General features: G+C 48.1%; 1 protein-coding gene across 1 annotated transcript in view; it reads right to left on the bottom strand.

Annotated features, from left to right (window-relative positions):
- Nucleotides 1-12,867, bottom strand: part of ABCA1 (ATP binding cassette subfamily A member 1) — a 111,613-nt gene that overhangs the window by 67,212 nt on the left and 31,534 nt on the right. Inside the window, exons 3-5 of the mRNA XM_006088067.3 lie at nucleotides 12,733-12,826; nucleotides 8,365-8,506; nucleotides 7,044-7,162 (exon numbers count right to left, since the gene is read on the bottom strand). Of these exons, the coding sequence (XP_006088129.1) occupies nucleotides 7,044-7,162; nucleotides 8,365-8,506; nucleotides 12,733-12,826 (355 nt within the window). The remainder of the gene's footprint in view (nucleotides 1-7,043; nucleotides 7,163-8,364; nucleotides 8,507-12,732; nucleotides 12,827-12,867) is intronic.

Here is a 12,867-nt window from a genome sequence, read left to right as displayed (position 1 = left end):
ATAACATCAGGACCTTGAAGTCTAAAGAACAAAACAAGTGAAATGTGTATTTTGTGGACTGAGGAAGAACTGGACAGAATCCTCAGTTTCTTGCTAATTCTCTGGGCCAGGCCTCTGACAAGCTAAGGAAACACCTTCAAGCAGGTAGAGGGGTGTGGCAGGAGAGGCCCTGCACCAGGGGGAGCTTTCAGTCAGAGCAGGTAGAGGGGTGTGGCAGGAGAGGAGAGCAGCAGGGAAGGACAGGAGAAGGAGGGGGCAGACTTTCCAGCCCGCCAGAGAGCAGCAGGGAAGGACAGAAGAAGGAGGGGGCAGAAGGAGGAGCAGGGGAGAGGAGGGGAGAGGAGGGAAGAGGAGGGGGAAGAGGGAGGAGGAGAAAGGAGGGGGGGAGAGGGAGGAGGAGAAGAGAGGAGGTTCGGGAAGGAGGGGAAAGGCAGCAGGGAGGCGGAGGAGGGAAGCCCTGAGCCAGAGAGCTGGGGTTACTCTCGGTCAATGCCCTCCAGTCCCCGGCTCGGGTTTCAAGATTGCTGTAGTCTCTTTTGTTCAACATGAAAAGGAACCACAGCAATCAGCTGCTTGAGAAGTGGGTGGAGGCGGCAAATGAAAAAAAGGAGAAGTGGAGAAAGAGATCACGTCAGCATCCCAAGCCCAGACACTCTTCTGAAAAGGACCCCAGGAGGGTCTCCCAGCCCTCGCCCTGCCCCATCAAATGGGGACTGGGTTTAGGGGCCTGGGCCAAATTCCAATTCGTGGCTTTTCTCAGGCTAAGCTTGTCTGGCTTAATAAACAAGACCTTGAAGCATTTCTCTGCTATAAAAGGGCTGGTAACAAACACACTCGGGTTTCTTCTTGGCGGTTTTTCGTTGTTGTTTTGGTTTGTTTTCCGGGTGGTCGGGCTGTATTCCCTTCTTTAAGGACAGCTCCTGCCTGTTCACTGAGATGGCTGGACCCCCCGCTGGGAAGACCAGGCTTCCTGGGGAAGTTCAGGGCTCTGGAGAAGCAGGGAAAGCAGGTGGCCTGGCTATTCCCTGGGGTGACTCCTTGGCAGGTGAGAGAAGGCCAGGAGCCTGGGGTGCACCTAGCCTCCGGTCCTCCCTGCTGGGCATCTCAGCCTGGGTTCCCAACCCAGAAGTTTCCCTCTCTACAGTGAGGGCTTGCTCGGGGATCCTAAGAGCCCAGGTTCCAGGTTCTGGGTAACCTGGTTCAAATCTCAGTTCCAGAATGTTCCAGTTCTGTGGCGTTGGAGAGGTGGCTTGGGCTGAGCCTGCATATCTCTGTAAACGGAGGTCCACCTTATAGGGATGTAGGTATCCTGAATACTGACTCATTACGTATGAGAAAATACAAGCTGAAAATTAAACAAGTTCAAAATAAATGGGTTGATTAAGCCATGATGACGACAATGATGTGGTGGGTTCCAGAGAGAAACCAGAAAATTTAGGGTTATGCTCTCTGAACTCTTTGAGGCCAGAGTCTGCTCTTGAAACCAAGGGGAGTTCTGTTTAGGAGCCACATAGTCCTTAAAGTATTTTTACATGGTATGTGAACTTGCATTAGTTCAACAAGCTTTTAAATGCCCACTGAACCCAAACACCAGTGCTAGTGTTCACAGCAGCTATATTGCTCGGTGCTCCTTGAAGGCAGGAGCCTGTAACAGAAGAGATGCTATAGAAAGACAGGATCCTTTCCCTTGCTCCCAAGAGGGGATGGACAGAGAGTGGATGAACAGAGTTGCGAGCCTCCAGCCCTCTCTGCCACGCCAGAATCAGTCACCGATGAAATCAAGGACATCACACATCTTTCCCCAGATCCATCTACAGAGGCAGTAGCATACTCGTGTCTTACTAAGATGCAGCCAAGGCGGGAGAGGTGGTTGGTAGCCCCTGGAATGAGGATTCACATCAACTGGTAAGAACCTGAATAGTAACCAGGTCCTCAAAGAGCCCGTGGAGACGGTAGCCCCAAAGGAAAAGGGTGCCTTGCTCACACTGGCCAGGAGCACTCCTGATGCAGTGGGGGCAGCCGGCAGAGTGGGGCTGGCTTTGGGAGAGGAGTTCAGGACCCAAAACGAAGATGAGTTTATGAGTTAGGGGCTGAGAAGAGATTCTTTCCAGGACTGGACTAAGGAAGAATTGTTAACATGTATCATATATAAATAGCTTAGTTTCTCTGCTTTTAAAGTTAATACAATATTTTAAGGGGAAAGGTCATGATTTGTGGGTAGTGGAAGCTGATTAGCATTCACTGATCATCAGACACGTGTTATGAATTATTCCCTTAAGTCCCTAAAACAAATTTCCAGGAAATATATTATTCTCATTGTTCAAATGTGAAAACAGACCCAGAGAGGTTAATATCCTGTTCGAGGTTACAGAGCAAGCAAGTGGCAAATTGAAACCCGATCGGCTCTGGCTACAAAGCTTTGGCTCTTTCTACTATATCAGGAAATAAATAAATCTCTTTACTCTTTAAAAAATGCCTCATCATGTTTTTGACATCAAGCTAATGATGCTAACCTTACTTCTCGGTATAAGGCAACATGGCAGCACAGTGTGGTGGAAAGATGCTGACAGACCTGGATTCAATTCCCAACTTTATTCAATGGTCTTGGGCACCAGACATAACACTTTCCAGCTTCAATTTCCTCATCAATAAAATGGGGATGATAAGATCAACCTGCTAGTGGCAGTGTAAGCCTTGAAGATAATGATATATTAAAATGTAAAAGGGCATCATTACCGGATGCGACCTCATCCGCTGGACAAAGTGTCACTCTAAGATCGCCCTGCCCTTTCGTGCCCCGGTACAGCAGTGATAAGAGGACCGGAAATGGGAAGCTCTCAATTGGAAACAAACTGGACTCCCAAACTGCTCTTCGTCATCCAAGATTGTAAATATAATCTTATGTTTATAAGATGATAAATAAATCTTAAACTGGAAAAGCAAAAGTCAAGAAATAATGTTTTTTCCTACTATTCTTGATGAGAGCAATGCAAACTTTTTAAAGGCAGTCCAATATTGCGGGGTACACGCTGTCCTGTCGTCGAGTACAATTGTGCCTTCTATTCTTGCCTGGGTAATGTTGACCTTTGACTCGATTTCGTTCAGGCAGGATTTCAACACAGCGCTGCAGCAAGCGTGGCAGCCCCCGATTGCAGCCTGGCTGGGACCAGCCCCATGGCAGGCAGAAAGCGAGGGCCCGGGCTCTGGGAGCAGGCTGGCTATGACAGATCCAGGACAACTCTCTCACGTTAGGTAGAAAGGTTTCAAAATATGAAACCCTAAGACCCTAAATTAGAACTTTTGACAAGTGCATACAGAATGTGAGTTGCGGTCACCCAAAGATTTAAAGGAATTTCCAGTTTGATGACATGATACTGACACATATGTCATGAGCTCTTTCAATAAGATGACACACAGGGGACCCACAAGGACAAAACACAACGTTTGGGGCTGCAACCTCCCCTTCAGCGGCTGCTCCCGGGGAGGGGAGGGGAGGGGAGGGTTCAGGCGGGGAAGGAGAAGTGGCTGTGAGTCACAGGATGTTCTTTCTGGATGGGCCTTGGGGAGCGGTCCACCCATGCCCGTGACCCATGAAGCAGGGAAGTGGAGGAAGTCTGGCATTGTTCTTTCGGAAGCCCTCTTGTCTCCTTTCTGATTCCAGCCCACGAATGCCTAGTATCCTGTTTCCTTCGAGACGTCTCGGCTTCACTGGGCTGCTCTCTTTAGGATGTAGTAATAGCAAGGTATGGAAGACCGACGGTGTAGCCTTTTTCCTACCTCTTGTCAGCTGTACTTCCTTAGGCAAATTACTTAGCCTCTCTGAACATCAGCGCCTTCATGTGCATAAAAAGGAACAAAATTCCCTACCTCACATGATGTTTGTGAACATGCAGTGAACAAAAGTACAAGCCTGGTACTTCCCATGTGCCAGATACTATACTAAATGCTTTATCGTTATTGGCTCATTTATTCCCCACAATGTCTCTGAGAGAGGTTCTGTGAATGTCTCCCCTTTGAGGAAACAGAGACACAGAGATGTTAGGGAATGACCTGCTGGTAGGCAGCCGAGCCAAGATTTGCACCAAGGCAGCCTGGCTGCCAAGTGTGTTCTCTTAACACCAAAGTGTACTGCCCAGCGGATGTTTACAAGATGACAATTCTGCAACCCCTTTCCTCAACACCCTGCCATGGCCAACTACACTGCCATGTCCCCAAAGCCTGCCTGCCCTCTGGGGATCATGCCTTTTGAGACTCAAAGATCAAAGCAGAATCAAAGGTCCATACAGTTAGTTCTCAGTGTTGCCAGTAAATCCAACAGCCAGGAACTCATGACCCTTTCCCCTAAGTAAATTCCAGCCGAAGCCTCAGGACTTATTTCACAAAAGTCCTACAGAGCACATCAGAAAGACCAAGCCAAAAAAAAACAAAAACAAAAAACAACAACAACCAGAAAGACCAAGCAAACCAGATGCGTACCACGAATATACAGAAAATGGCAGTCATGCCATTGTCCCAAAAATCTAGCCAAAGGGATGGGCAAGCTCAAGACCCAACTCAGATATCAGAGCAGGGGGAGTCATTCCCTAAGTCTACAAAAATAAAAAACTGGGGGGGAAAAGGGTGGGAAAAAAACGAGAGCTGTCTTTAAATATTTCAAGGAAAATAAAATTAGCCTCATTCTCTAAAAGGTATAGCAGGGCAGTGGATATTTTCTGATAATGAAAGCTGTCTACACCCAAAAAGAGCTGCCGTGTGAGAGGGAGGTCCCCACCTGGGGAAGTGGGTGTACGGGAGAGAAGGCTGAGGACGGCAGGGCTTCAGACCAAGGATCCTGCCCATGCTGATGGGGACAGGGCAAGAGAGCCGAGCGCAGGCCTCTCAGCCAGCATCTGCATGGCAATCCTCAGCCTCCGACTCTCTGAAACCCAGAGCGCTAGTCAAATCTAGCAAAACGTGGCTGACTTCACCGAGAAAGGAGCAATACTTCCCGCGTTTCCCTCTGGAATGAGGCCTGGCTCTGTGCAGCAAGACAGGCAAAGAAAGGAGGAAGCGATGCAAGAAGTGGCTACGGGACAGAAAAGGAACCTACTGGGTGAATGGAGAGCTAAGCACTGAGCGGATACAATCAGAATCGGAGATCTTCTCTCTTCAGAGCTGAGCAGAGAAAGCTTTTCTAATGCAGTTTTGGCTTCTCTTGTCCACCCGAACTCCTATGGCCAGTTGCTCAAAGAAGAAACGCGGTTGTGTCTGAGGAAGCCCCACTAAGATTTGAAACTCTGTTTAACAGCTTACCCCCATCAGCCCGTCTATTTCTCCAGCCATGAACTTGAGAGCAGAAGAGCAAGGCCAGGTGCTCAGAAATGCATCGCTGACACATACGAACAACATTTTCTCCCATTTATTGAACACCTACTATGTGCCAGACACTTAGACTTTATATTTTACATTGCAAGTTACCTATTCATTACGGCTGAGGAAATGAAGGCTCAGAAAGGTTAAATGGCTTGGCCAACATGTCTCCACTCCAAAATAATCATAGCTCATATCCGCTAGATGTTTCCTATGTACCAGACGCGATTTTTAAGCAATTAAATGTTATATCTCATTTATCCCTCAAATTCATCCCATGAGGTAGCTTCTCCCATTGTTCCCAATTCATAGATGAGAAGCCAAAAGGGCCTGAGGGACTTAGTCACAAAGTCACAAAACCACAAAGTAAAATATCCTAACACTCTCTTTCCTCTGGCCACACTGCCTCTGCAGTAGAAGGATCACCTCAGCTCTGCCTCTGGTCTACCAGGTGGTGCTTCAGTAGATGAGGAAGGACTGGTGCTTTGCTTGGTGTTTGCACCTCTCTGTGTCCTGAGCTGGGACAGACACACGTGTGCAGGACCAGGGACCTACAGGACACGGAAACAGCATCCAGGAGGCCTGGCCATGCAGCCAAACGCAGTCCAGCTGGAGGGCCCTTGACGCTGACCCAAAGTGCCAGCGCACCTCTGTCCGATGTGAAGCGACACCTTCTCCGTGCCACCAGGCACAGCTTCGCTTCCCTTTGTCGTCAGGCCCTGCAACACCCACTGCCCAGGGAAAGGACAGATCTGTCTGCCGTCCAAGTCTGGTTTAAACTCTAACACTTTACACCATTTCTTCTTTTGCCAAGTGGATCCCAAACCGGGAGGCCTTTCAGAGAAGACCAGCCCACCCACAACACCAAACTAAGTAAAAAGAACTTTCCTTGAGCAGTGGCGGCAGCTGGCCCATGATGGGGAGTAATTGATCACTGACATTGTTTAGAACCACCAGTGCGTGGTGATGATAAAAAGAAGACTGACTTTCACTGGGCTTCATTTTTGCTTTTAAATTCTCTGCAGACCACGCACACCACCGTGGTCTGCACCCAGGGGACTGCTCCCACGCCCCCTTGCAGGCCACTGCCCTGGACGCTCCACGACTTCTTCAGCCAACACCTTGGCCAACAAACTGCCTGCTCTGCAGACACTTCCTTAAATGGCGTGCCCGGCACTTATCCAATCAGAGATCAAGATTGCTCTTTTTAGAGATCGGAGTTCAAATGTCCATCAGGCTCAATCAGTTGACTAGGGGGAAGATGAATTGCATTTTCCTTTTAGAAGTAAATGCTTACTTTCACTTATCCATATCAAGTTGCAACTTTAATTGTTCTTATCTGCACAGAAATATCTACGTCTATAAATCGGCCCATTCACTGCAACCATATGGCCTAGACTCCAGAGAAATAAAGTTGGAAGCACCCTGCACCCCTAAGCTGTCCTAACCCCAGGCCTGTGCCATTCCTCTCTGGGGGGTTTTTTTCTGTCACCTGGAGGAGGCCAGGGCACTCACTGTTTTCCCAGTTTCCCTTGAAACGCCTCCTGCAGAAAGGCCTCCAGCCCAGTCACAGAGGAGGAAAACTCAGCAGGGGAGAGTTAAGAGGGGCAAGCACCAGGCCGCCTGAGCTGCTCTCTCCCTGGGGCAGGTCAAGTTCCAATAATACACCGATACAGAGCAAGGCTTTGGCTTACTTGAGCTGTTGTTCTCGATCTTCTGCAATGTTCTCAGAACCTTGTGTATGTCCTTCATGCTGGTGTCTCTCTGGCTGTACAAGAGAAGCCGCTGAGCATCTGAGAACAGGCGAGACACACTGCAGGGAGGACAAGAAAAGCACAAAAGCTCTGTTAGGCCAGCTGCCTCTCCCACGTGAAGGAAACCTGGCTGCCGGGTCCTCTACTCCTGCTGCTCCCCATGCCCAGCTTCCCTGATACTCTAGGCTTCTAAACACTCCCAGCCCAGCCCCAAATGCTCCTCCCCATGTGTCCACCAAATCCTGCCACTTCTTTCAAGGCCCAGCCCATGTGCCTCGTCTCCAGGAAGCCCCCCGCCACCCCCCCACACACACACTCTCCCAGGGCCCACTTATCCATGAGACACAGTGGGCATAGTACCCAGGACTCAGGCTACTCTTGGGGTGCACACACAAAAAATTTAATTTCTTTTAGAAGCAGAATAAAACCCCAAATTCAGAATGAATATGTATAAGATGAATCCAGCTGGGTTATATTCACCTTTAGACCGACACACTTATGAAATAAAGTTTTTAATATTTCTGCATAGAAGGGGCCATGAAAACTACAATACCCATGGTCTGTGGATATTATAACGTGGCCCTGCAGCTTCCCCAGGACTGTCTGGGTACACCTCCTACAGTCCATTCTAACTCCGACCATGGTCTGTGCATTCCAGGAATCTTTACTGGCTCATTCGGCAAACACTTACTAAACCCATACTGATGATGAAGTCAGGAGTCAGGAATACAAAAGTGAAGGGAGTGACATCCTGGCCCTCAGGAAATTCACACCAGGGAAGAGAAAGACAAAGACCAGGCAGTGGCAGTATGAGAGGCACCGACAGAGAGCTGATCTGAGGACAGAGAGGGCCTTGGCTGTGAGCTGGAGAGCAGGCCCCTTCCGTGCACATCTCTTACCTACCCTTCCCCAGCACCTAGGCCAGGCGGCTCAAATGCACAGAGAATGTCTGCTAAATGAGTGAACCGACACATGGAGCAGAGGTCTCCCCAGAGGAGACCAGCACACTCCTTGTCTTCCCTTCCCAACTTATCAGTCAGTTTTTGGAGGAAAACTGTCTCTCCACACCCCCGACCGCCCCCCAGCCACATGACTTGTAGCTCCACAATCTTAAATCTGGCAGCAATTCTCCCTGCCCTCATTCTTCAGACTTCATTGCACAAACCTTGACGAAAGCAACTTCAGAATTCTCCAGAGGTTGAGAAGGGAAGAGAAGAACTAACTGACAAGTTTGGGAAAGAAAACCTGACCTGGTACTTACATGGATTTGTTAAAGTTTCCGACAACGCCCGGAGCCTCACCAGGAGTTGGGTACCGGAAACACGGGTTATTGGCGTTGCAGATAATCCCCTGGACCCAGGGAAGCGTTCCTGCGGAGGGCATGGCTTTGTTTGGAAAGTGGCCTGTTGACATAGAGAAGAAAAGCACAGGAGAAACATTAGTTCTTTGAAGCAGTTTGGAGACTTGATCCTTATCTCTATTGGCTCCATACCGTCTCATCAATCGTCTCATCGCAAATCTGCCTGTCCCTCCCCCATGTCCCAGAGACCTGCCACCTCCGACTAATCCGATCGTGAGTTGGAAACCTGGCATCATGTGTAGAATGGGATTCGTGGCACAAACCTTGGAGACATGGCAAGAGGGGTAGATTAGACCATATGCAGAATGGGGCTGGTGTGCAGCTAGCACCTGATCATCAGTTCATCTCCCACTGTCCCCCTCACTCTTCAGAGGGGCCTTGAGGATGGCCTAATCCAGCGGTTCTCAACCTGTGGGTCGAGACCCCTTTGGGGGTCGAACGACCCTTTCTTTCACAGGGGTCGCCTAAGACCATCGGAAAACACATATATAATTACATATTGTTTTTGTGATTAATCACTATGCTTTAATTATGTTCAATTTGTAACAATGAAAATACATCCTGCATATCAGATATTTACATGACGATTCATAACAGTAGCAAAATTACAGTTATGAAGTAGCAACGAAAATAATTTTATGGGTGGGGGTCACCACAACATGAGGAACTGTATTAAAGGGTCGCGGCATTAGGAAGGTTGAGAACTACTGGCCTAATCCAATGCAATTCCTTCATTCTCTAAGGAGGAAACCAGCAAGATGCAGTGGCTGGTGAAGAACAGTCAGGGAACCCGTGGGCAGGACTGGGGGTGGAACCCACAATTCCGTCATCCACATCCATGCTCCTTCCCTTGTATTGGCTCCCCCCTGTGCACCTAAGCCCTTCTCAGTTCCTCTGTACTGTCCACTGTTTGGTGTCACCTCCTCTGCCAGCTCACAAGCTCCTCAGAGGTACTTAATAAACAGGCTAATTGGGGTCAGAGGTCCTCTGCTGCTCGTGTCCCTCATCGAAACCATGATGACCTCATGACCCATTCAATAGGTCATCTCTTCACTCTCCTTTCCCTTCATTATGGAGGAGCATGTGACCAACAGCAGGACTAGGTGTACTTGGCTGATCAAAGGCACAGTTTGGTTTGGGGCAGTCTGACCTGGTGCTGCTTCTAGGATATCATGATAAATGTGCCCCAGAGCAGAAGCTCCTAACCTGAGGACCAAACATGTGTGAATTCCTTTGGACAGAAAGGCCACGCTGCAGCTCCCATCATATTCTCACAGTGATCTGTGACCCCAAATAGTCAACAACCATTGAGAGCCATGGCTCTCTAGGCAGCAAAGAGCTGTGGGCTCCACAGACTTTGGGGTCAGACCTACTGGGATTCACGAAGCAGAGACTTTGGCCAAGTCACTGAACCGCCAACTCTCAGTTTCCTCATCTGTAAAACAGTGATAAAAATATAATATACTTCACAGAGCTGCAGGAGACATCCCAGGAGTTCTGACAGGCAAAGCATGCAGCTCAGTGCCTGGCACAGTGTAAAGGCTGTCAGGATTACTGAGGCGCTGTGGTGCTGAGCCTACAGTCGTCCTCACTCTGCTACTGTCCTGCTAGGAATACTCCAAATATCACAGCCACAACCTTCCTCCAAAGCAGGACCCCTGTTTTATTCATCTTACTATTTTCACGCAAATATGCTAACAAGAGTCTTCCCAGAAGCTAACCCACAGCCAAGACTGGCTACCCTGCATTTCAGTACTGGGGCACTTCTCTCCGTCCTTTTCTTCTATCCATATTCCAACCCGAGAGTCAGCATCCTCAGCAAGGATGTAACAAGATCTGATCCCTGTGGCCACTCCGCAGGGACTCTGGCCTGTTCAACATTTACTCAGTTAACCTCCTTATCTCCCTGGTAATAGTTCAAGGAAAACCAAACAAGGTCCCTTGCCTGAGTCAGCTGCTCCTCATGCAGGAGATTTATGTAACCCAACCAAGTACTCCAAGGACCGCAGGAATCTCCCCTTTAACCTCCCCGAGATTCTGCCACCACAGACAGGGTGGGTGTTGGTCCAGCAGCACAGGGCCATGGAAGGTGAAGGTATTTCAGGCGATACCTGGTGGGTGAAGCAAAGACTCTTCCCTGTGTGTTGTGTCCCACCTTATTTGCAAGCAAAAGCAGGAAGATGACTTGGCAAGCGTGCACAGGATGACGATCAAATAGCATAACGGAATCCTAGGACCCAGGAAAGAAATGAGGGCCTGGATGGCACTGGGTCAAACAGGGAAAGATTTATGGGGAAGAATTATATGCCAATCCTTTGTTTCCAGAGACAGCACAGCTCTGCAAGATTCACCTAAGCAATCCACCTTCCACCCAGATCCCTAGAACAGTAGGTGAGGTTGTAAGAAGTGCATAGGTGGGAGGCAAACGTCTTATCTGCCTTCTATAGGTATGAACATTCCACAGCATTTCTGAGATTCTATGGCCTAGATTCAGATGACTCTGGGTTAAAATTCAACAACCTGTTCAAATCACAACCTCAGCAGGTCTCAGAGATAAGAGAGGCAGCAAACCAGAGGGGCGGACCCCAATTTCTGTCTGATCCAAAGTCGGCCTGTTCCTACTACACCATCTTGCCTACTTGGGATCATTCCAGAGAGAGAACAGCCAAGCAGATGAAAAAACTGAGTTTTCCCATCTCAGTGGGACTTAGGGCAATGCTTAAATAAAATCAAATATGCCATTACTCATCAATCTTTGGGATTCCAAAAGCGAAGACAGAATTACCTCCCAGGCTCTCAAACTGAGTGTGCATTTCATTCTATATTTGTTCCCTCTCTGGTGAAATCTGAAAATCACATCTGGTAGAATGTTCCTGAGGTTGTGTGGCATTTTTTCTAAAACTCGAGTATATGTAATGTGTACTAGCAAATCAGCAGGTAAATGACTGCCTCAGTGGGCCATGGACCAGACCAAGAACACAATTAACAGGTGACCCGAAGCCACCCCTTTCCGGAAGAACAGTATCCTATAAGTCCATACGTGATAGAAACATGATATATTATACCATTACATATCCCATAAGTCCAGGAGGCTGGCAGGGTGTGGGGAGAGCTGGTTAATGAGAGGGAAAGTTATAGGAGCAATGGAACAGAGGTTCCAGCTAAACCTTCTACATAAATGTGGATCATTTTGGGACATTTCTGTAGTGTCAGTCCATCCAGCCTACCCAGCCGGGAGAGAAAGCCGTGATTGTGGAATAACAACAACCAGATAGCACAGGGATTATTACAGAGATGAGAACACTCAGGTACCAAGAAGCGAAGTCGCTTGCCCAACGTGATATACCCAGTAATTGCTGAAGCCATAATTCAAACCCAGGTAACCTGACATCTAGAGCGTGTGTCCTTGGCCACCACTGTATTCTCTACGCTCACTATAAAGGCTACGATCAAAACACAGGATTTGGGAGCCAGAGGACCTGAGCTTTTTACTTCATCTCTGTCACTTACTAGATGTGTGACCTTGAGCAAGTCCCTGCCCTTTGCTGAGCCCCAATGAACTTATCAAGCAAAGGGCAACAATCAAGTCTATTTTACAAGGTTGTTATGAGAATCAAATAAAATAATATTAGTCGATCTGAGAAGCTCTACGCCAGTGGTTCTCAACCTTCCTTATGCTGAGACCCTTTAATACAGTTCCTCACGTTGTGGTGACCCCCAACCATAAAATTATTTTCATTGCTACTTCATAACTGTAATTTTGCTACTGTTATGAATCGTAATGTAAATATCTGATATGCAGGATGTATTTAGGTGACCCCTGTGAAAGGGTCGTTTGACCCCCAAAGGGGTCTCGACCCAGAGGTTGAGAACCTCTGCTCTACGCAAATGCTGCTTAGAATTACTAGTATGTTCCATGATTTACACCTGTGTAATAAAGGCAGCTGACGGTGGTGTCAAGGCACTGCCCTAGGGACCTTTGTTAATCACCATGTTCTGAGCTATCAATAAGGTTATTTTCGTGATTTAAAATGTATGAAACAGACATTGGCTATTATTATAGTTACCATTATCACCATTCCCTAGGATTGAGAATAGTTTCCTGAGTTCAGAACTTATCCAAAAATTGAGAGCCTAACTTTTCTGCTCCAACCCATTTACAGTGTTTCCTAAAGATAGTGTCTCAGGAGAGGTCAAATTTAGCCCACGCCCATGGTCTGGATCTCTATTGCCAGTGGAGAGCCTCAGGCAGGATGCTCAGATACTCACATTCATGTTGTTCGTATGGTGGGTAGCTCAGCCGAACGGAGATCAGGATCAGGAAGATAAATAGAGGCCAGGCCACTTCCAGCAACAACTGACACTGAGAGGGAAATAAGACAGAGCACTGTGAGTTTAAACAGT

This window comes from Myotis lucifugus, unplaced genomic scaffold (genome assembly GCF_000147115.1).
Source record: "Myotis lucifugus unplaced genomic scaffold, Myoluc2.0 scaffold_43, whole genome shotgun sequence".
In the NCBI taxonomy this organism is placed as follows: domain Eukaryota; kingdom Metazoa; phylum Chordata; class Mammalia; order Chiroptera; family Vespertilionidae; genus Myotis; species Myotis lucifugus.
The sequence above is the reverse complement of the archived record's forward strand: the minus strand, read 5'-3'. Positions and strand labels throughout refer to the sequence as shown.